The 25,303-nt window shown below is 46.3% G+C and overlaps 1 protein-coding gene across 2 annotated transcripts in view; it reads right to left on the bottom strand.

The window, feature by feature from the left end:
• Nucleotides 1-25,303, bottom strand: part of LOC124790607 (serine/threonine-protein phosphatase 2A 56 kDa regulatory subunit gamma isoform) — a 322,070-nt gene that overhangs the window by 249,557 nt on the left and 47,210 nt on the right. The window contains exon 1 of one of the 2 annotated variants that reach the window (XM_047257797.1): nt 23,796-23,861. The exons of the other annotated variant lie outside the window; for it this stretch is intronic. Coding sequence (XP_047113753.1) covers nt 23,796-23,846 — 51 coding nt within the window. The 5' untranslated portion in view covers nt 23,847-23,861. Of the gene's footprint in view, nt 1-23,795; nt 23,862-25,303 lie in introns of those variants that run through there. 2 annotated transcript variants of the gene reach the window in all.

The following is a 25,303-nucleotide window of genomic DNA, read 5'->3' as shown; positions in this document are numbered from 1 at the left end:
GTTTGTGGCACAACTTGACCAGAAGAAGGGATCGGTTGGTAGGACATGTTCTGAGGCATCAACGGATCACCAATTTAGTATTGGAGGGCAGCGTGGAGGGTAAAAATCGTAGAGGGAGACCAAGAGATGAATACACTAAGCAGATTCAGAAGGATGTAGGTTGCAGTAGGTACTGGGAGATGAAAAAGCTTGCACAGGATAGAGTAGCATGGAGAGCTGCATCAAACCAGTCTCAGGACTGAAGACCACAACAACAAACAACAACAATGCTTTCAAATAGCTCAGTTATATACCATATATTCTATGAGATAGAAAACCCACAAAATACGTCTTCACTCCATACAATAGCCATACGTGCCCATGCTACGTTGTGTTTGTTACATAAAACGATGTCTCATTTCACTGCCCGAGTTCCTCTCCACGAGGCAAAAATTTGACACGCCAGATTATTTTAAGCACTGCTGTATAGTGCAACGTGGAATTCCACGCTGTCACGTCAGCAGCTCCTCGGCCAGGCGAGTTTTCACGTCTCATGGAAATTTGTATTAAGGTCTTATGGGACCTAACTACTTAGGACATCGGTCCCTAAGCCTACACACTACTTAATCTAGCTTTAACTTACGCTATGGACAATACACACACACACATGTCCGAGGAAGGACTCGAACCTCCAACGGGCGGAACCGCACGGACCGTGACAAAGGCGCCTCAGATCGCGCGCCACTCATGCTCATAATTAAGGATTATGCTGATACATTATGAAACAACGCTCTGGGGGGGGGGGGGGGGCGGTTTGCCGGTTTAAATCACCTCGGGGTATGACCAAGCGGTGCATTTGACCTGCGGTCGTCGCACGGTGGCACTGGCAGCAGACCACACGCAGAGAGGTGTGTGTGTGTGTGTGTGTGTGTGTGTGTGTGTGTGTGTGTGTGTGTGTGTGTGTGTGTGTGTGCGCGCGCGCGCGCGCGCGCGCGCGCACGTCAGAGTACCGTGCAGCGAGGAAGTGTGCAGTTGTTTTCAGACGTGCTAAAGGTGACTGTGTGTTGAAAATGGCTCAAAGAACACATATTGATGACGTTATGAGGCGTAGAATACTAGGGAGGCTGGTCAAACACAGCATGTCGTAGCACGGGCCCTCTGTGTGCCACAGAGTGTGATCTCAAGATCATGGCAACGATTCCAGCAGACAGGAAACGTGTCCAGGCGCTACAGTACGGGACGTCCACAGTTTTTTTTTTTTTTTGTGATTTTAGGGCGCACAACTTCAACGGTCATTAGCGCCCAGACTACGAGAGGAATGCACCGCGAGTCACAAGTTTAAAACAGCAACGAAACGGAAAACACGATAAAAGACAGACTGACAGGCATAGGATTAAAAAAGGAAAACAGCAGAATCAAATGTCCTTTGAGAGGGTTGTCAAATTGATAAAATGAAGAACGCGAGCAGCTGCTCGTGGGTCATCCGCTAAAATGGCTTCTACAGTACATGGCAGGCCAAGATCAAGACGCAGGGTGTTAAAATCCGGACAGACCGTTAAAATATGGCAGACCGTCAGCAATTGCCCACAGGGGCAGAACGGCGCCGGCGCAGCCGTCAGCAGATGGCGATGGCTGAACCAGCAGTGTCCAATTCGTAACCGGGCCAAAACGACCTCCTCCCGCCGAGAAGGGCGTGAGGACGACGTCAAGCCACAGGAAGAGGTTTCAGGGCCCGAAGTTTGTTGTCTGTAAGTGCAGCCCAATCGGCATGCCACTGCGATAAAATGCGCCGACAAATTACCCTGCTACAATCTGACGAAGGGACACAACAAGATGCTGTCCGAGGCTGGAGGACCGCAGCCTTGGCCGCGGCATCTGCAGCTTCGTTCTCAGGGATACCGACATGGCCAGGAACCCACATAAAGCTAACCGGAGAACCGACGTCCACCAGCTGCTGAAGAGAGCGTTGGATCCGGTGCACGAAAGGGTGAACCGGGTACGGATCACTGAGGCTCTGGATAGCGCTCAGGGAATCGGAGCAGATGACATATGCAGAATGTCGGTGGCGGCAGATGTAAAGGACAGCCTGGTAGAGGGCAAAGAGCTCGGCTGTGAAGACCGAACAAAGGCCATGGAGCCGGTATTTGAAACTTTGTGCCCCGACAATAAAGGAACACCCAACCCCGTCATTGGTCTTAGAGCCATCTGTATAAATGAAGGTCATATTAATGAACTTCGAACGAAGTTCGATAAAACGGGAGTGGTAGACTGAACCGGGGGTAACCTCCTTCGGGAGCGAGCAGAGGTCAAGGTGGACGCGAACCTGAGCCTGGAGCCAAGGTGGCGCGTGGCTCTCGCCCACTCGAGAGGTTGCAGGGAGTGAAAAATTAAGGTGTTGAAGGAGGCGACGAAAGCGAACTCCAGGGGGTAGCAGGGCAGAGACATACAACCCGTATTGACGGTCGAGAGAGTCGTCAAAAAAGGAACGATAAGACGGGTGGTAGGGCATTGCCAGTAGCCGACAGGCATACCGACAAAGCAGTATATCGCGCCGGTAGGTGAGTGGCAATTCACCAGCTTCAGCATGAAGACTCTCGACGGGACTAGTATAAAACGCTCCGATCGCAAGACGTAAACCCCGATGTTGTATGGAGTTGAGGCGGCGTTAGATGGATGGCCGTGCAGAGGAGTATACGAAGCTCCCATAATCCAGCTTGGAGCGGACGATCGACCGATATAGGCGAAGTAGGACGGTTCGATCCGCTCCCCACGACATACCACTGAGAACACGGAGGACATTTAGAGAACGGGTACAACGGGCAGCCAAATATGACACATGTGGAGACCAACTAAGTTTCCTGTCAAATGTAGGACCTAAAAATTTTGTTGTCTCCACGAATGGGAGAGCAACGGGACCGAGTAGTAAGGACAGTGAGAGAAACTCTTTGTAGCGCCAGAAGTTAATACAGGCCGTCTTCTCGGCAGAAAAACGGAAGCCATTGGCGACACTCCAGGAGTAAGACGGTCAAGAGAACGCTGAAGACAGCGCTCCAGAAAACACGTACGCTGCGCGCTGCAATAGATGGTAAAATCGTCCACGAAATGGGAGCCTGATACATCAGCTGGGAGGCAATCCATTATTGGATTGATCGCTATGGCGAAGAGAGCGACGCTCAAAACTGAGCCCTGTGGCACCCCATTCTCCTGGCGAAAGGTGTCTGACAGGACAGAACCCACACGTACCCTAAACTGTCGATCCATTAAAAAGGAACGAATAAAAAGAGGGAGGCGACCGCGAAGGCCCCATGTATGCATGGTGCGAAGAATGCCCGCCCTCCAACAGGTGTCGTAAGCCTTCTCCAATCAAAGAACACAGCCGCGGTCGGGCGCTTCCGCAATAAGTTATTCATAATGAAGGTCGACAAGGTAACCAGATGGTCAACAGCAGAGCGGCGCCTACGAAATACACATTGTACATTGGTAAGTAGGCGTCGAGACTCGAGCAGCCAAACCAATCGAGAGTTAACCATTCGCTCCATCACTTTACAGACACAGCTGGTAAGCGAGATGGGTCGATAACTGGAAGGCAAGTGCTTGTCCTTCCCCGGCTTAGGAATCGGGACAACAATAGACTCGCGCCAGCATGCGGGAACATGTCCCTCAATCCAGATGCGATTGTAAGTACGAAGAAGAAAACCTTTACCCGCAGGAGAAAGGTTCTTCAGCATCTGAATATGAATAGAATCAGGCCCTGGAGCGGAGGACCGTGATCGGCCAAGTGCGTTTTCGAGTTCCCGCATGGTGAACGGGGCATTATAACTTTCACGATTCGAGGAGCGGAAGTTAGGTGGCCTAGCCTCCTCTGCCTGTTTGCGGGGCAGGAAGGCAGGGTGGTAATGAGCGGAGCTCGAAACCTCTGCGAAAAAGCGGCCGAAGGCATTGGAGACAGCCTCAGGGGCCACAAGGACGTCATTCGCGACCGTCAAGCCAGAAACTGGTGAGTGGACCTTAGTGCCAGATAGCCGGCGCAGGCTACCCCAGACAACAGAAGAAGGAGTAAAACTGTTGAAGGTGCTTGTGAAAGCAGCCCAGCTGGCTTTCTTGCTTTCTTTAATAATACGACGACACTGAGCACGTAATCGTGGCGTTTAAAGGTGCGCAAAGCACGTCGACGAGCACGTAAAGCGTCTCTACATGCTGCGGTCCACCAGGGGACCGGTACGCGACGTGGAGAAGAAGTAGGGTGAGGGATGGAATATTCAGCAGCAGTGAGAATGACTTCCGTGAGGTGTGCGACCTGACGATCGCAGCTTGTGAATGTTTGATCCTGAAAGGTCGCCCTGGAAGAGAAGAGCCCCCAGTCTGCTTTGGAGATGTCCCAACTAGATGAGCACGGAGAGAGGGTATGCTGCAGGAGATGGATAACACACGGTATGTGGTCGCTCGAATATGTATCAGAAAGTGCATACCACTCGAACCGGCGTGCAAGTTGGGGAGTACATATAGAGAGGTCTAAATGGGAATAGGTGTGAGATGTGTCCGAAAGAAAAGTAGGGGCGCCAGTATTGAGGCAGACAAGATTGAGCTGGTTGAAAAGGTCTGCTAACAGGGAGCCCCTCGGGCAGGATGCTGGAGAGCCCCAAAGGGGATGGTGGGCATTGAAGTCTCCAGTTAACAAAAATGGTGCAGGTAGCTGAGCAATAAGTTGCATCATGTCTGCCCTGGTAACGGCAGACGACGATGGAGTGTAAACGGTACAAATGGAAAATGTAAAAGTGGGGAGAGTAATGCGGATGGCAACTGCCTGCAGGCCGGTGTGCAACGTGATGGGATCGTAGTAAATATCATCCCGGACCAGCAACATAACCCCTCCATGAGCTGGGATACCTACCACAGGGGGTAGGTCAAAACGCACAGAAGTGTAGTGTGCCAAGGCAATTTGATCGCATGGGCGTAGCTTCGTTTCCTGGAGGGCTACGACGAGCGGACGGTGCAAGCGGAGCAGCAACTTCAAGTCCTCTCGGTTGGAGCGAATGCTGCGAATATTCCAGTGAATAAGTGCCATCGTAAGAAAAAAAAAGGAAGATGAAAGAAGGGGTCACCTCGAAGGCCGCTGAGGGCCTGGCTTCGAGCGAGCACTGCCGCCACTATCAGTAGGCGGACAGTCATCGTCCATTGGGTCTATAGGTTCATCGGCCATCTTGGGAAGATGGCCGGGAGGGGGAGCTTCCTCCGCCGGTGAACGGCCAGATGTTCGGCTACCAGCGGTGCGGCCAGGCGAAACGGATGACGGCCTGGGGCGGCGCTGGAGAAGAAATGCGCCGTGGCGGAGAAGGAGAACTGTGCTTCCTATGAGCCTTCTTGGAAGGTCGTTTGGTGGAAGTACCGATCGAAGGCTGGGAGGTCGAGGTACGTAGGAAGTCTGCACGGGACGGTTCCTTCTTGAAGGCCCGTGCATCAGACTTCTGGGTCTTCGTCTTAGCAGAAGCTGATGAAGGGGCCGGTGTCTGTGGGGTGATGGGAGGAAGAGGAGACGTCGACCGCGCGATCTCAGCACTGGCCGAACGGACGACCGTGGTGCTGAAGGTCAGATCGCATGTCTGGGTTGCCACCTCCCTGGTAGTCCGAGGAGAGGCGAGGACAGTTCTGTATTTCCCCGCTGGGAGCAGCGTGGGCTTCCTACTAGCCAATAGCTTGCGAGCAGCGGAGGTGGACACTTTCTCTTTGACCCGAATTTCTTGGATACAGCGTTCTTCCTTATAGACAGGACAGTCGCGGGAGGATGCGGCATGGTCACCCTGACAGTTCACACAACGGGGAGACGGAGGTGGACAGTCACCCTCATGGGCATCCCTGCCACAAGTGACACATTTAGCCGCATTGGAACAAGACTGTCGAGTGTGATTGAAACGCTGACACTGGTAGCAGCGCGTAGGTGTCGGGACATAGGGGCGAACAGAAATAACCTCGTAGCCCGCCTTGATGCGCGATGGCAGCTTAACACTATCAAAGGTCAAGAAAAGTGTCCGGGTCGGTACAAGGTCATTGTTGACCTTTTTCATGACCCTATGGACAGCCGTCACGCCCTGCTCAGCGAGCAAAGATTGAATCTCCTCGTCAGTCAAGCCGTCGAGGGATCTAGTATAGACCACACCACGAGACGAATTCAAAGTTCGGTGAGCCTCCACCCGGACAGGGAACGTGTACAGGAGTGTGGCCCAAAGCAGTTTTTGTGCCTGAAAGGCGCTCTCAGTTTCGAGTAATAAGGTACCGTTACGCAACCTGGTACAAGATTTGACAGATCCGGCTATGGCATCTACGCCCTTCTGGATAACGAAAGGGTTGACAGAGGAAAAATCCTTTCCGTCCTCAGATCGAGAAACGACGAGGAACTGTGGGGCAGGCGGTAGTACTTTTGTCACTGGTAGCTGGTCAAGTTTCCGTTTTTGGGCAGAAGTCGAGAGAGATGGAGTGAAATCCATTGCGGAGGAATCCCCCATGATTGCCAGCGTCTCCGATGGCGCGCTCCTTCCTTGTGGGGACTCTCTCAGAGGCACTCCCGCCTTAGGTGAATGTTTACACCTCAGGTCACACCTCCCGAGAAACAGACGGAGGGACCAATCGGCATGGTCAGAAGGTATCAGCTCAGGCAATCACCCCTCCCCGGGCCTGGCCTTTACCAGGGGGTACGCGCGTGCCCTACATGTCTACCCAGGGCGGGGAATTACGCGTTACCCCGTCACCGGCTACGCGTGCGAACGCGTGGGTCGGCCTTCAGGCGCGCACAGGGAGGAAGGAAGAAGAGGAAAAAGAAGAGAGAGGACAGACTGTCTCAAACGCCGAGGCGGAGACCTTAGAAGGCAAGGAGAAGAAGGCAATGAGAAGGCAAGGAGAAGAAGGTAATGAGAAGGCAAGGAGAAGAAGGCAATGAGAAGGCAAGGAGATTTTGCAGGGGGAAGAGTAAGGAAGACGGTGAGGTGGAGAAGAGCAAAGAAAGGAACCAACCAAAGGAAGGAAGAAACGAGAAGTGAAAAAGCAAAATGACCGCAAATAGAGGTCGTGGAACCGTCCGTCTCCGGACGCAGGCGCTAACTACCCGCTTGAGGGGGAGGGACTCCTTTTAGTCGCCTCTTACGACAGGCAGGAATACCTCGGGCCTATTCTAATCCCCGGACCCGCAGGGGGAACGTCCACAGTGTACAACACCACAAGAAGACCGATATCTCACCATCAGTGCCTGCAGACGGCCACGGAGTACTTCAGGTAGGCTTGTTCGGGACTTTACCGCAGCCCATGGAACAGTTCGTCTCCAGACACAGTCTATAAACGACTGAACAGATATGGTTTATTCGCCCAGAGACCTGCAATGTGCATTCCACCGACCCCTGGTCACAGGAGAGCCCGTAAAGCCCGGTTCAAAAATGGCTCTGAGCACTATGGGACTCAACTTCTGAGGTCATAGTCCCCTAGAACTTAGAACTACTTAAACCTAACTAACCTAAGGACATCACACACATCCATGCCTGAGGCAGGATTCGAACCTGCGACCGTAGCGGTCCCAGACTGTAGCGCCTAGAACTGCACGGCCACTCCGGCCGGCGTAAAGCCTGGTGTCAAGAACACAGTACATGGTCATTGGAACAGTGGTCCCCGGTTATGTTCACGGACGAGTCCAGGTATAGTCTGAACAGTTATTCTCGCCGGGTTTTCATCTGGCGTGAACCAGGAACCAAACACCAACCCCTTAATGTCCTTGAAAGGGACCGGTATGGAGGTCGTGGTTTGGGTGTGGGGTCTGGTGGGATTATGACTGGTGCACGTACAGCCCTGCATGTCTTTGACGGAGGAACTGTAACAGGCCAGGTGTGTCGGGACGTCATTTTGAACCAGTATGTCAGTGGTGCAGTGGGTCCCACCTTCCTCCTGATGGATGATAACGAACGGCCCCACCGAGCTGCCATCGTGGAGGAGTACCTCGAAACAGAAGATATCAGGCGAATAGAGTGGTCTGCCTGTTCTCCTGACCTAAACGCCATCGAGCTCGTGTGGGATGCTCTCGGTCGACGTGTCGCTGCACTTCTTCAAACCCCTACGACCATTCAGGAGCTCGGACAGGCACTGGTGCAACAATGGGAGGTTATACCCCAGCAGCTGTGCGACCACCTGATCCAGAGTATGCCAACACGTTGTGGCGCCTTCAAAACACGTGCATGGTGATCATATCCCATATTGATATCGGGGTACATGCGCAGTAAACAGTGAAGTTTTGTAGCACATGTGTTTCGGGACGGTTTCCTCAACTATCACCAATACCGAGGACTTGCAGATCTGTGTCGCGTGTGTTCCCTATGTGCCTATGCTATTAGCGCCAGCTTTGTGTAGTGCCATGTTGTGTGGCACCACATTCTGTAATTATCCTTAATTTATGAGCACGAGTGTAAATCTTTTGAAAATGGTTTTGATGATTTGATGACTTTACAAGGCAGTAACTGAGAGCATCATCTGCAAACAACCCGAGGCTATTCTTCAGATTGTATCCTACACCGTTGATAGAGCAGGAACGCCAGAGGAGCGACCTCGCCAATGGACGCAACAGGAGCTGGCGCGCTGAGACGAGCTCCGACTGGCGCCGCGGCGGCGCGCCCAAGTTCACCGCCAGCCCTAAGTGCCGCCCAATCGGCAACCTCCGCGTCGCCGCCAATGGTACGGACTTCCGCGTTGTAGTGAGCGGCGGCAATACGCAGGAACGTTCGGCGTTGGCGTTCGACAGTTCTAGTACCGAGCTCCAGGGCTGCAGTTCACAGTTACAGTTGACAGTAAATATCAGCCTGCAAGACCTGATCTGCACGTGGAGTCGCCTCTACCCTTCGCCTGGGGACAAGTGTTTAACACAGTCTCGCGGACATCGCATAGAGTAGCGCAAGCACTGGCGGGCCACTGCTTAGTCGCATCTGTCCGCAGGTACATCCGACGAACTGCTGTACAACTTAAATACCGCAGAGCAGTGAAGTGTGTATCTGTGTGTCGCTGATCTGTTTGCGCTGCCACAGCCCCTCCGTTCACCACCTAGCACCTAAACCTAATGGGTGTGCCAGCCGTCGTACCCAGATAACGTGTACATATCACTGTAACACTTGCCTGTGGCAAAACATATTACCTCTGTTTTACTCCATGACTTTCCCTAAACTACGCACTACAAACTGTTACCTTTCTGATAGGAAATCACGTTGCAGTCAACAGAACTGACATGATACACCACTACGCAAGCGCAATGCCTTACTGTCTGCCACTAGAAATAATAAAAGAAAAAAAAAATCAGGGATCACGTCAAATTCAGAAGCCCACAGATATGACCTACACACAAAAATAAAATCAAAAACCTCGTGGAAAAACAATACCCAATTGCCAAAACTAACGACATAATTTCTCCTTTCAGTTTTCATAAAAAACCAACATGACAAATTACTTTCAATGACAGAGCAAAAATTGGATAAATGATTGAAGTATACTATAGAACCAAGATTCCACAATACTGTACAAAAACAACTAACAGCATCTCCAAAAGTAGTTTAGACTTCCCAAACTTATTTATAAAACACCAGAATGAAATTACCAAAATAGCAAACACTCAAAATCTGGAAAAGCTACAATACCTATTCAGATAACAAAACACTGCGCCAAATTAATGAAAAATTAACCAATAACAATGCCCTAGCAACAAAATCAGATAAAGGCAATGGTCTAATCATCATAAACAAAAATGACTACATAGAAAATGTTAAAGACTTCCTTGGTAGCAATGGTATCACAAAATCAATAGAAACCCCACCAAAAAAATATGTAGCCCAAACCAAGCAAATCACAAAATCATGCCATACAATACTTACTAAATATGACGAAAGATCAAGTACCGTATACCACAGAACCCCAGAACACCACAGCTCAATGGACATCCTAAGCTACACAAACAATTTGTTCCTATCGGCCCTGTAGTGGATAATGTAACAACCCCACATAGTACCGAAGCAATAAATTAAAAAACCTCATTAACAAATTTTACACGTACAACAAAAATTATACAACAAAGAATTCTACAATATTAGCTAGAAACATCACAGAGATAAAAATACTCCCAAAACCAAGGTTTCTATCTTTCGACATTACTAAAATACATACACAAACATTCCAATACAGGAAACAGTGGATATCATAGAACAAAACCACTCAAATAGAGAAAAATCTCAATACAGGGCACTACAGAAATTTTGCAAGTACGGTGTCTATACGTGGACAAGGAAATAATTCCCGGATTTTCCGGTTAAAAAATATACACTTCCCCAGGTGAAAATACACTTTTTCCGTGTTAAGTGACAGTATACTTTCCCACGGAACTGCAAAACTTATCAATCCTTTGAATGGTTAACGTTTCACAAATCGGCGTAGAAGTTCCTGCCGCCACTTTAGAAAAGGAAACATTGAAAAAAATTCTTGTAAAGATTTTTGATGTGCATCAACATGGACGCTGCATATGTAGGCATTACGATACGTTGCGTATTTCATTAATTACGAAAGAATAAATTCGAATTCCATCTAACACAGCACGTTAGTTTCCATAGCATGGACATCTAGTTGCGATGCGCTTTTGTAAGCCAATCACCGCTCATTTCACGTCATCTCGCAAGCCGGTGACAGCAGATATTCAGGGCACAGCCAATAGCAACATCACTGTCAAGTAGCGCTAACACACAAGAAGGAAAAGTTAATGGTTTACATTAACACACACAGCTACAAGAGAAGCTAGCTTTCCCACGCAATATTAGTCGTCTTTGCATGTGTTACACTTCAAGATACATCACACAAATGTGCCAGTAAAATTTAAAATATTGAGAAATGTCTGGTCATCTGGGCTCCAAATTCTTCTAAACGGCGGATCCTCAAAGTGTAAAGTTTTAAACGAGAGTCAAACTCTGTGAGTTAAGATATTCATCGCACATTTTCACACGTAACATAATTCATCTTGCGTAAAAGCAAATTTACTTTGAAAGTAACGATTTCCAAACCACCGTTCGCAATAATATTTTTTCGAGACTGTTAGAAATAGGGTCTTATCAGCAGCTGCCAGTAAACAGGAGTTACTGTGCGTGCGCAGTTACGATAACACAGGAAGCCCATATGTTCGTACGTATAAAGCATTAAGAGACCTTACGTTACGCCGTAAACGAAACAAGACATCATCAGAGGATACTCCAACAGCATCTGGAATTCGTAATCCGCATTAAAATGTAAATTCTGCTTGAAGTGCACATTCATATGTCCAGATTCATAGATTCACGTGATATTCAACTTTTCAGTGTGGTTTTCGGGATGTAAATTTTCTTGGAGTACCAGTTATTTATCATGGCAAAATGCCATACGTGCCAGAAGATGGAAAGAGACGCTAGGTTTCAGTACATATTCACAGTATTGCAGCACACTGTCAACTATTATCGAGAAAATGTGAAGGACCCGTTGCACGGCTTTTTTCCGCCTTTCTACACCAACTGCAATCATTGCAAGATTTAAAAAGAAATGGTTCACATGTACTGCTGTCTATGACCAGACACGCTGACAACTAACTACAAACACATACCCAAAGAAATGCCGAAGAAATTTTGAATGTTAACTGCAAAGTAAAGCTAACGTGGAATCACAACGAATTATTTGCCTAATCTGCAGCGGAATTTTGTCAATTCTTGCAGCAGAAGACTGTGAGTTCAAAGCGTTACATCTTTATCACGAAGCAAAGACGAATGCACGAGATAGAACACAAGTGATAACCTCTTTCAAGATGTAGTACGTATTTTCTTTGTCACAAAGACAAATCTTCGAACATAGACTAAAGATTGTAATGAGACGTCTGACAGAGTTTTTCTGGAAACTAATTCAAAAGTAACATCGATTTACTAAATGACAAGCAACTGGAGCAATAAATGTCATTGGATTTCAAATTTATCTATTATTTGTAACACTTATTCGTGTAAGTGAATAATGTTTTAAGTAATATTGGTCATTTATGAATAAAGAATAATTTTTGTCTTTGTTAGCCGTTATTCGAATAAATTTCGTATAACTCCGGTGGTAAGCGGACATGCCGCGCATGCGAACACAGGAATTTCGCAGCCTCCGAGCAAGAGAAAGACAGACAGCGTGCGAGACGAGCGGGGGGGGGGGGGGGGGGGGGGGGGGGGGGCGCTCATCTTATTGGATGATTTAAATTCTTCATTTTTGTTCAGGTGTTGAAAACAGGCGCGTGCGTGCATATTATGTGTGTGTGTGTGTGTGTGTGTGTGTGTGTGTGTGTGTGTGTTGGTCGTAATCTGCTTGATTTTTGCTCGTACCTGTAATATTCTGTGGAGTAAATGATTCCACAATTTTTTTTGTTTCATATAAAACAGAAGTTGGTTTTGTAGCATAGTCTTCTGTCGACATCTGCTCCTGCCTAACAATTATTAAGTGAACTACACGATTTAAATCCGTTGTAAGTATATTGTTGGTATTCTACTTCATTTTAGTTCGCATCGCCGGCCGGAGTGGCTGAGTGGTTCTAAGCGCTACAGTCTGGAGCCGCACGATCGCTGCGGTCGCAGGTTCGAATCCTGCCTCGGGCATGGATGTGTGTGATGTCCTTAGGTTAGTTAGGTTTAAGTAGTTCTAAGTTCTAGTGGACTGATGACCTCAGAAGTTAAGTCCCATAGTGCTCAGAGCCATTTGAACCATTATAAGTTCGCATAGGTTTTCCGTACTGTCCCGTATTAAACAGAGCTGCATGTTAGCAGTTTTCCTCAGAATCGGTATTCAATTTCGTTGCATGTTTTCGCGGAATGGTTACGTATTTCTACTTTGAACTGTGTTGCCACTGGGTATGCTTAGTCATATTAGTGATAAAGTACTAATTGGTACAAACTTGGTGGTTTGCAAGGAACTATTACGCACCAAAATATTCTACACCGAAGTGCACATTTGGAGATGACCTTGTGTAATATCGTGTGAACGTACTTCCACCGTACATAACGCTACAGTATGTAGTTAACTGTAGATATACAGCAGATCCAATCATGAAAACGTAGGGATATTATTTGGTTTCAAATTTTCATTGGATACAAATCTAGCGGTTCACACACGGATTGTTGGGCACGAACACTTCACGGGACACTATGCGACAAAATCAGCTCTCTTTTATACTTAAGAACAAATAGTGAATCACTTTCCGCACGCAATATTACAGATACGTGCAGAAAAAAAAGCAGAATACGCACAGAATGCTGACAAAGTAATTCAATGAGTGCAATACGCGCACGAACTCGTAATCGGGCACACAATGCGATGAAGCCAGCTGCTGTTGACATGTCCCGTTAGATGATTTTTAAGTTTGCACTTGGGCAGGGGCGCAATTATTTCCACTCGATAATGGGCACACGTCGAAATTGCGATACTGGATTACACAAATAAATGCTTTACAATCAAAAAGCGACCACGATGTCATTTACAGAATCCTACATGACTGAACTCCAGCTGCGAAAAGTTACTCTCAATTTTTCACCGATTTGCGGAATACATTACTTCACAAGGTCATAAACTTTCGATTTCCAGGCACGCACTTTATTGCTTGAGTACAAGCCCTGAGAAGAGTATTTCGAATTGCAAACGCAGATTTTGGCGCGGTATTTTCTCTTAGTGAGAGTCGGCTGCTTGGGCGATGTGTGACGTGAACGACACGCAGATGTGACGCAGGCGCTCGCAGCTCTGGCGGCGGGGCGCGCGCTGTATAAATAAAACTGCAGCCGCCGGCCTTGCGCCGCTGGCTGGCGGGCGGGCGGGCGGGCGGGCGGGCGGGCGGGCTGGAGGCGCAGCCGTCGGCCTTCCCGCCTGCCGGCACCAGCGGCCGTGCACACAGCTACCGACTCACTTCGGCGTAAGCGCTAGCAGCCTACACACGTCCCTACTGACTGCGCGAACGTACGTTCTACGAGATCCCGGTCGGATTTACACAAACAAAAATTGCCGACAGAAAGCTGTGGGCAAAGAAGTGGACAATGCAAGAAAAGAAATTCACTCACGTCCATACACTTGAGCAGATGGGAGGCGATTATTTTCGTAGCTACCTAAGAATGGATGAAACGTGCATTTCGGAGCTGCTGATCATAATCAAAACGTAGTTAACGGAAAATAATGCTGCCACGAGAGATTGTAAGCTACGAGGACAGGCAGTTCGCTACGTTACACTTTCTAGCCAGTGGCAGAAATTAAGAGGACCTCAAATAGCAGACACTGGCCTTCAACACTTATACCAATGAAGTAAATGTATTCAATGAATCAATGTCCATTAAATGTCGATATTTCGAGTTTTAGATTCCATTTTCGAGAAGCATCGCAAAAAAAAAAAAAAACTATCAGAAGGTCAACGGACTTTTATTTCTTCAGCATACTGTCAAAGTTTCGTCCGCCTCTCACCCTGTTATGTATATTAGAATAGCATTTAACCCCGCTCGCGGTGACAGATGGTAGCATCGGGTGAGAACGGAGTGAATAAGCACAAGTTTTGTGATTTTATCTTAATACAGACAGGAAGCGAAATTACTCAGTTCCACATCTTCAAAATTTTGTGGAGAATCCCAGACCATTAGACAAGGTAGTCAGATAACCACATCAGTGTTCGCAGCGCCATAGCAGTCGTGCTTCTTTATATCTGGTCTTCAAATTGGCTTCTGCCCCTTTCCTTGGTACCCTTCATTTCTTCTTCTTCTTCTACACCCCTTGTTGGCATTGGCTTGTTCCAGGAGATCATTCCATTCGTCGCTGTCCATCGTCTTTCATCTAGAATCCTCTGACACCAATAATTTAAAAATCTTATGGTATGCCATCCAAGTACCTCAGTCTTTTGTCTTCCCCTGCTTCTTCGTCCCACTGGGTTTTTAAGCAATTTATTTTAGTTGGATTCTCATGTTTCACTGAAAAAACGTGGCCGACCCATTTATGGCTGTTTATTTTAATGGCATTAATGATTTCAAGATTTTTATATACTCTCTAAAACTCAAAATTATATCCTCTACGCTATGCTTCGTGTAATTAGTTACCCCATAGAGTTTGCGTGACATCTTTTGTTCAAAAGATACTCTTAGGTCTTCACACTGCTGAGTTAGTGCCCAGGTTTCTGAGCTGTATGTTAATATTGGACGCATTAAAGTTTTATACGGTTGTCACTTCGTTCTTGTCGACAGATTTCTGGACTTAAGCTAAGAGGTTACCATTGTTCCCAAACAGGCAAATTCAGTAAGATTCTATTTCCGTCTGGTCAATTTCTATCTAACATTCTGTTTGGGGCTGGTCGTAATACTCGCACGTATTTTTTAACTGATGTTCACTTCAAGTCCCATTCCCGTCGCTGCTACCACGAGTGCCCTATGCCTTTCTGTAGCAGCTAACTCTGTTCTTGCAATAATATCCATATCATACGCATTGGCCAGAAGCTGTGCGATCACACTGTTGTCATAGGCTGCAACCAGAAGGATACATGACAGCCCCACCACAAACGTGCTGGATATTGGCTGCAGAGAAATCCAATATTGTCATGGGGCGAAAAGAGGACAGAGGACAACGGAAGTAGATGGTGTTCCCCGTAAGGTGTCGTTGCCTAAATAGATTGATTGCAGGTGGAGCTGCAGACCCTTCACAATAAGAGGTACAGAAGGTCTAATCGCACGATGGAAATATGGTGCACTATGTAAGGTGTCGTTCTCCAAATCGTCTGCAATTCAGAGAAGTTTGGAAAGGTGGTCAAACCCGGAAAGAGGACCGTAACTTAGCAGGCCGAATGGTTGGAGACTTACGACAGGCAGGAATGCGTCGGGCCTATTCTGAACCCTGAACCTGCAGGAGGATTTCACAAGAAATTAACTGTTGACTCATTACTGGCTTGGTACAAAAACTGTTTTCATTTTGCAGGTAACCAATGCACGTCGTAACATGTGCTTTTCTACAGTGAGTAGGTGGGTTACATCCATTAGTTAATGAACGGTCAGTATTTTTCTCTCTCAGTTTTGCTTTTCCATACCGTGTCACGAATGTTATGGAAGATGTATTTGTGCTAAAAATCGACGCCCCAGGGTGGAACATTCCATGAACAAAATATTTATATTACAAGTATATGATTCATGATATGTTTTGACTCTCAAGACCATATAGGCTCTCTTACACGTAGTAGTTTGTTTCATCAACGCTACCTAAATTCCCCTTGGCGATGCGAGTTCTGAAGTAATATGAATTTACCGTCGACAATCAGTGGACCACTGTGGTCAAACAGATGGCAGCATGCTAGTGGAATGTTAAACACCAAAGAACAAAGTTATTACATAAATGCCCAAAAAAGAAGTGTGATTTGCATATTATGTATCAGGCAAGAAACGTTTAAGACCACAAATGTGAAAATAAATAATAAACTATGTTCTTACCGCTTAATGTAAATACTCTCCCCCTAGTGTTTTTGTTTGCTATGCCGAAAATGAAGGTTTGTGAATACTTAAACTACATGTACTAAGTGTCCGAGATATTGTTAGGTTACACTGCTTATAAGAAAGAGTGAGTGAAAGACGAAAATGATGCCTGTCGTCTATGTTTTAAGTTAAATGCGGAACAGGAGAATCCCAACTGGAACGACAGTCACACCTAAGTAGTTGTACTTTCTGTAGAGAGAGAGAGAGAGAGAGAGAGAGAGAGAGAGAGAGAGACGAGAACGATAATTTTCAAGCTGGTGAAGATTATTATTTGTAGAAGTAGTACTGAAGCTGATATTCTCATAATTCGTGCACTATGGCAAAAGAAAATATTCTGTAAAGGTTAGGGAGTTGTGTAGAAAAGAGAAAAAGAGAATGTATGAACTTTTTCTAATTTTGTACAGCAGAGAGTGTTCATTGAATTTTCCTTTCTCACATCATGATTACGAGATTCGTCATTATTTAGACTTACGCCGTCCTCACAGCAATACGAGTGTGGACGCGGACGTGATACTGACCATGTGTGGCGTGATAACGTGCAGTTACACGCTCCACAGTATTTCTCCAGCATGAATTGCAGAAGCAGCCACGTCAGATTTTTGCTCCGTGGAGAGGAACACGGCCAATAAGAGGCGAAATCGCTTTGTACGTCACAAGTCAACTTAGGGGAAGGAATATGGGGTGCGTCGTTTGCAGGTGAAACACGCATTTCGTATTTTTTTTAACAACACCTATGCTGTTTCATGACAGTGACAAGCCTAGTACATCTCAAAAACGCATCGTTTTTTGATACGATATGTCGTCATGAAATGTTGGGAAACGATATACAGATTGTTAAAGGCTTTTCGGATTACAACTTTCGTGTTATGACAGTATGTCGTGCAAAGGCACCAGCGCACTAGAGATTTATTTATAATTAAATGTCAGGCAATGAGAGATGCGCTTGAAGATTTTAACAAACTGTGTTTGCAGTAGTAGAGACGAACTGTGAAATGAAAAGCTGCAAATTCACTTTCCAATTCCTGCAAATGTTTTTTATTCGTGACGCCTAAAATATTCTGGGCTTTTACAGAAGTCTGTTCTGGAGTAGTATGTAACTAAGAAGGCTCTCCGTTGAGTACAGTCTGTGGGCCTGGACTGTGAGCCGCAGGACTGCTGTTTAGGCCACTTGCTGATTCCTTCACAATTAAGTACGGCACGTATTCTACAAACAGAACACCACGGCTAGCACGTGGGCAAGGGAGCAGATGTGCTTTTAACAGCGATAACGCATTTACTTCTGTGCGTCCACCATCGTAAACCATCTGAGTGGTTTGCGCGCCATACACAGCCATCGACTGCCGCCTGAGAATTCCGTGGTCTCGACTGAGGTCGACCACCACCATATGTTCTGTGGTGGATAAATGTACCAGCTCGTTTGAGTCTGCGCCAGCCACGTAGGTGGGCGTTAGGTGCACTTCACATTCAGAAAAACGCACCGCGTGAGGACGGCCTGAGCTACCGGCCAGGGAATTAAGTAAAACCTGAGCTACTGATTTACGTCGTGACCGTGAGCAGTTATCCATATGCAGTTATTTGTGGGTTCACATTTCATTTTACCTGGCAAACTAAAGTTAATCATACGACTATCCACGCGGCATATCGTGGCAAAAGATTGCGTACAAGTCGAACATTTAGTAAAAAACGGGTACATTTTTTTTCTCGCGTTGCTCCCTAACGTCGTGCACTTTAACGCTTACAAACACACATTTTGTGCTACATTTTTTCCGACACACTTTTTCTGTTAAGAGCAAATTTCAAATCGCCAGCTGCTTTGACAATATTAACCAACATGTTTTATTAGAGTTATTCATTTACACTGTAAACTAAAATAAGAAACTCGGTAAACAACAACATAACCATTCAATGAGGTACGTTAATTAGCATCACTGTTCCTTCTGTGCACTGAGGCTGCCGCTGCGCACAATCTATAGCGACCACTTTTAGTTTGCATAGTATCCGTCGTCTAGGGGTAGCGTCTTTGATTCATAATCAAAAACGTCTTCGGTCCCGGGTTCGATCCCCGCCACTGCCTAAATTTTGATAAATAATCAGCATTGGCATAAGAAGTCAGCCTCATTCTGCCAACGGCCTTGTCAAAGAGGGCGGATGAGCGGATAGAGGTTCAGGGCACTCTCTTGCCCTAGGGGTGGGAAATTGCCCCTAAAGGCGGAAGAATCAGCAATGATCAACGACATGAGGATGCAGAAGGCAATGGAAAACACTGCATTAAAGACACGTAACGTGTATCCACAGGAAATGTGGCCTGTAATTGAAGAAGTGTCATGATGATCTCTCCATTGGCAAAAGATTCCGGAATAGTCCCCCATTCGGATCTCCGGGAGGGGACTGCCAAGGGGGAGGTTACCATGAGAAAAAGATTGAATAATCAACGAAAGGATAACGTTCTACGAGTCGGGGCGTGGAATGTCAGAAGCTTGAACGTGGTAGGGAAACTAGAAAATCTGAAAAGCGAAATGCAATGGCTCAATCTAGGTACAGTAGGGGTCAGTGAAGTGAAGTGAAGTGGAAGGAAGACAAGGGTTTCTGGTCAGATGAGTATCGGGTAATATCAACAGCAGCAAAAAGTGGTATAACAGGTGTAGGATTCGTTATGAGCAGGAAGGTAGGGCAGAGGGTGTGTTACTGTGAACAGTTCAGTGACCGGGTTGTTCTAATCAGAATCGACAGCAGACCAACACCGACAACGATAATTCAGGTATACATGCCGACGTCGCAAGCTGAAGATGAACAGATAGAGAAAGTGTATGAGGATATTGAAAGGGTAATGCAGTATGTAAAGGGGGACGAAAATCTACTAGTCAAGGGCGACTGGAATGCAGTTGTAGGGGAAGGAGAAGAAGAAAAGGTTACAGGAGAATATGGGCTTGGGACAAGGAATGAAAGAGGAGAAAGACTAATCGAGTTCTGTGACAAGTTTCAGTTAGTAATAGCGGATACCCTGTTCAAGAATCACAAGAGGAGGAGGTATACTTGGAAAAGGCCGGGAGATGCGGGAAGATTTCAATTAGATTACATCATGGTCAGACAGAGATTCCGAAATCAGATACTGGATTGTAAGGCGTACCCAGGAGCACATATAGACTCAGATCACAATATAGTAGTGATGAAGAGTAGGCTGAAGTTCAAGACATTAGTCAGGAAGAATCAATACGCAAAGAAATGGGATACGGAAGTACTAAGGAATGACGAGATACGTTTGAAGTTCTCTAACGCTATAGATACAGCAATAAGAAGTAGCGCAGTAGGCAGTACAGTTGAAGAGGAATGGACTTCTCTAAAAATTGCCATCACAGAAGTTGGGAAGGAAAACATAGGTACAAAGAAGGTAGCTGCGAAGAAACCATGGGTAACAGAAGAAATACTTCAGCTGATTGATGAAAGGAGGAAGTACAAACATGTTCCGGGAAAATCAGGAATACAGAAATACAAGTCGCTGAGGAATGAAATAAATAGGAAGTGCAGGGAAGCTAAGACGAAATGGCTGCAGGAAAAATATGAAGACATCGAAAAAGAGATGATTGTCGGAAGGACAGACTCAGCATACAGGAAAGTCAAAAAAACAACCTTTGGAGACATTAAAAGCAACGGTGGTAACATTAAGAGTGCAACGGGAATTCCACTGTTAAATGCAGTGGAGAGAGCAGATAGGTGGAAAGAATACATTGAAAGCCTCTATGAGGGTGAAGATTTGTCTGATGTGATAGAAGAAGAAACAGGAGTCGATTTAGAAGAGATTGGCGATCCAGTATTAGAATCGGAATTTAAAAGAGCTTCGGAGGACTTACGGTCAAATAAGGCAGAAGGGATAGATAACATTCCATCAGAATTTCTAAAATCATTGGGGGAAGTGGCAACAAAACGACTATTCACGTTGGTGTGTATAATATATGAGTCTGGCGACATACCATCTGACTTTCGGAAAAGCATCATCCACACAATTCCGAAGACGGCAGAAGCTGACAAGTGCGAGAATTATCGCACAATCAGCTTAACAGCTCATGCATCGAAGCTGCTTACAAGAATAATATACAGAAGAATGGAAAAGAAAATTTAGAATGCGCTAGGTGACGATCAATTTGGCTTTAGGAAAAGTAAAGGGACGGGAGAGGCAATTCTGACGTTACGGCTAATAATGGAAGCAAGGCTAAAGAAAAATCAAGACACTTCCATAGGATTTGTCGACCTGGAAAAAGCGTTCGACAATATAAAATGGTGCAAGCTGTTCGAGATTCTGAAAAAAGTAGGGGTAAGCTATAGGGAGAGACGAGTCATATACAATACGTACAACAACCAAGAGGGAATAATAAGAGTGGACGATCGAGAACGAAGTGCTCGTATTAAGAAGGGTGTAAGACAAGGCTGTAGCCTTTCGCCCCTACTCTTCAATCTGTACATCGAGGAAGCAATGATGGAAATAAAAGAAAGGTTCAGGAGTGGAATTAAAATACAAGGTGAAAGGATATCAATGATACGATTCGCTGATGACATTGCTATCCTGAGTGAAAGTGAAGAAGAGTTAAATGATCTGCTGAACGGAATGAACAGCCTAATATGAGTACACAGTATGGTTTGAGAGTAAATCGGAGAAAGACGACGGTAATGAGAAGTAGTAGAAATGAGAACAGCGAGAAACTTAACGTCAGAATTGATGGTCACGAAGTCAATGAAGTTAAGGAATTCTGCTACCTAGGCAGTAAAATAACCAATGACGGACGGAGCAAGGAGGACATCAAAAGCAGACTCGCTATGGCAAAAAAGGCATTACTGGCCAAGAGAAGTCTACTAATATCAAATACCGGCCTTAATTTGAGGAAGAAATTTCTGAGGATGTATGTCTGGAAGTACAGCATTGTATGGTAGTGAAACATGGACTGTGGGAAAACCGGAACAGAAGAGAATCTAAGCATTTGAGATGTTGTGCTATAGACGAATGTTGAAAATTAGGTGGACTGATAAGGTAAGGAATGAGGAGGTTCTACGCAGAGTCGAAGAGGAAAGGAATATGTGGAAAACACTGATAAGGAGAAGGGACAGGATGATAGGACATCTACTAAGACATGAGGGAATGACTTCCATGGTACTAGAGGGAGCTGTAGAGGGCAAAAACTGTAGAGGAAGACAGAGATTGGAATACGTCAAACAAATAATTGAGGACGTAGGTTGCAAGTGCTACTCTGAGATGAAGAGGTTAGCACAGGAAAGGATTTCGTGGCGGGTCGCATCAAACCAGTCAGTAGACTGATGACAAAAAGTATTCTGTGGCGTGAATTACATATGGTTAGGTAATCTGGCAAGTGTCTGGGAACAGCAGATGGGGCAATGCCGGAAGCGAAACCACATTGTTGTGTGGGTGGTGGTCCGGGCGGGGAAGGAGAAGCGACTGGGGCTGGGATAGCTCAACCGCTAGAGCACTTGCCCGAGTCACCCTCCGTACGTGTTTTTAATGTGCCAGGAAATATTAGAACTACTGTATTTAATCAAGTAACACAAACTGCGGAGGAATAAAGGTCCTGAAACACTTTCGAATTACTCATGAACGCAGGAAGTTAGAAATGAGGATTATGAGTATCTGTCCAAGAACAGTGAGATAAAACAGGACAGAATTACCTAAATACCTTAGAAAATTGACGTTACACACGCATGTAGACAAAATGGTAATCATTGGCATAGGCGTTTATGAAACAGTAAATGATGTTTTAAGTACAAAGAATGAAAATTTCGACGGAAAAAGACTATTAAAGAAAAGTCGAGACTAACACAATAGACAGTGCTGAATTAAAGACTAATCGCAGGTGTCTTCGAGAGGATGTGAGAGGGTACAATGAAAACTGGGTTAGGAGAAACACGCGAAAATGATAAGTATGCAAAAGGGAACACAAACTTAAGTTGAGTAGAGATTTAATAAGATACCATTTGTCACAGTAATTAACGACACAGAAATTCCTACAAGTCTTCCAAGACTTGTTTGAGAGACGAATAAGAACACGGTTTACCAATAATGGAAATTAGCCGGCGGCAGGTGAGATTAAGGTTGTGTATAGCCAGTCTGTGTGTGACTGCAGGAGGCACGCCTGGACACTGAAGTATCCACGGAAATGATTCAATTTGAAAAACAACACACGAAGAAATTTCACACTGTTTACACAATTTAAAAAATTGTATTTATTCTTCAATCGCACCTTTGCTTTTATAATACGACACAAAACAATTCTCATATACTTTTCAATCGCATCTGTGCATCTTCAACATATGACATACGGCGTCGGAAGTTTAACTAATCTGGCCGAGCTCACTCCTATTATAAAACAGGATTTTCTGCTTTCGTGTCTTCTTAATCTTCGTGTTTTTGTTTTCTTTTCCCGACAGTGAAAAGTTACACGAGGTCCTGGCATTTTGTACTACTAAGTGTGTCCTACAAGAGACGAAATATCAGGAAGGAAAAAGGTGTTTTAAATTTTACACGGAAAAAGGCTACATTATGCATAAACAAGGACGTAAACAGATATACGTATTTTAATTAAAGAAACCATTTCAACCGTGAAAAGTCTGAATTACGTGACGATGAAAATGTTATTTGCCACTTGGCACGAAAACAAGATACGAAGGAAAAAACAAAAGGGACGCTGTTTCTCGCGTTCTACATATTGCTTGTGTGTTTGGAAGAGTAAATTTTCGGGGGCACATAAAGGTACACGTTTTGAAATGTTTGGACGACACTTTTATTCCTTCAGTTCCCACGAACACTACCGTCGGCAAGAATCTGCTACGAATTTTGCTCTGTGATTAACTAACTATGATATCAGCTCTCGTTCCTACATTTTGCAACTACTTTCCAATTTTCTCTCTAGATGGTCCCTCATAACCCCACTTTCGACGTCCAGGTGCACAGCACAGCAGACAGACCCCGTGTAATCGGAAATGACTAGTTGAGACAGACGGAACTCCGTACACCAATAAACGCCAGGGGCATTGAAGTAGACACTTGTATCGAGTAGTCAACTGACAAGTCGTTCGTGTGAAAGGAACTTTACGTAAGTCGAGTGGAGAACGCCTGCAAACATCCGAGTGCAGCGCAGATGGCGTATAGGCGGGCAGCGGGGCAGAGTCCTAGCAGTGGCCGAGACGAGTAGCCGCGTGGAAATTAAATGCGGTGCGGTTCGACGCAGTCCACGGTTGAGCTGGCACAGCAGGAGAGAAGACAGCAGACGGGCCGCTGCGACGTACCGGCTCCGGCGGTGCGGCCTTGCGCCTGCGGAACATCCCGCCCAGGGCCATGGCGGGCGCGGTTCGACGCACGACGCACGACGCACGCAACACCCAGTGCAGCCTCGCGCCGACTGTCCGGCGGGACCGGATGGGACGTCCACCGCACCTTGGCAAACCTTCAAGACAACAATCCCAAAACGATGACCGCGAAACGGCGTGGCGCCTGTGGCGGTGGTGGTGGGGGGCCACGGCGACGACTGCACAGACTGGGTGGGGGGCTGGGCCGAGCGGCCGAGCGGCCGAGCGGCCGCGTGCCCGGACAGGTGAGTCGGCGGCACGGCTAAGGCTTCGGATTCTCCGGGGCAGGCGGCGGCGGAGTGCCAGGCGCGGGACAGCCCGGCGTGGGCGCGCTGCGGTCCGACCCGCTGTCAGGCCCACAGCGGCGACTCGCCGAATGTAACAACTCTGTGCGCCGAGGCACCAAACTGCCGGACACGACCCATCACTGCATAGTGCGACAACAGACAGTTATCAAAACCTAACCACCACACCCGCTCTCTATAAGTAGTCTCGACAAGGCCGCTAACGGGAATTCAAAATTCGAAACAAATCTAATGATAGTGACAAGTATCGAATCATTCCTTGCCAGTGTCACGTTTTGATAGCAGTCGATACAGTCTTAGTACTGCTCCGTCTGTGCGAGCGCAAACAACATTCCGGATTCAAACGATCGCTGAGATATTAGGAATTATTTACACGCAAGTTAGCCTACCAAACAAACTGCTGTCCACTACCTGAGGTAACTAATGACCGACCGCCGGTCAGGTCGACGCCATTCGACTTCTGAACACTGCAGCCACCAGGCGGCATCACCGCAACCCTGCTGTTCTGTTCCAGCTTAATATACGGATAAGTTAATCGCATCAACGTGACCCGATATGTGGAAACTTCTATATATTCGACCGTTGGAAGAACTGAATTATTAATCGCTGCATAAACTTCTTAACATTTTGGCTGTCGGACCTGAATCATCCGTCGTTATGTACCAGGTCGAGGTTACTCATAATTATGATATTTTTGCTATTTCTTCGGGATGTAACTGACGACAGTACTCTCATTCATTAAATAAAATTAACTATGAACTTACGCGCCTACCCCCCCCCCCCCCCCCAAGTTATTTGCTGTGGACGTTCTGGCTTGCTTTTTCCGTGTGCACGACGAAGTATAAATGCTGTCGCGACTGTACAGCCTGGTCGTAACATTACTGATGAGATAAAGGACAATCCTCTCATCTGTTGCTTCACCTGCCTTAATTTGAGCTTTAATAGATGTGAGCTTTTCACTGTAGCAAAACGTTCACTTTAATTGGAATATTCGGTCTGCACGGCCGTTGACCGCTAGACTAAGAATTATTCGACAGTAACGTTTCGTCCAGAACTACCAGGGTCATCCCATAAGTCTTGTAAAGTTCCATGAAAGAATCCAACAATGTTGTTGTGCCTTCATGGAAGGTAATCTAGATTATT

The sequence above is a fragment of the Schistocerca piceifrons genome, chromosome 1 (genome assembly GCF_021461385.2).
Source record: "Schistocerca piceifrons isolate TAMUIC-IGC-003096 chromosome 1, iqSchPice1.1, whole genome shotgun sequence".
NCBI classification, from domain to species: Eukaryota; Metazoa; Arthropoda; class Insecta; order Orthoptera; family Acrididae; genus Schistocerca; species Schistocerca piceifrons.
This window is presented reverse-complemented; position numbering and strand designations above follow the sequence as displayed.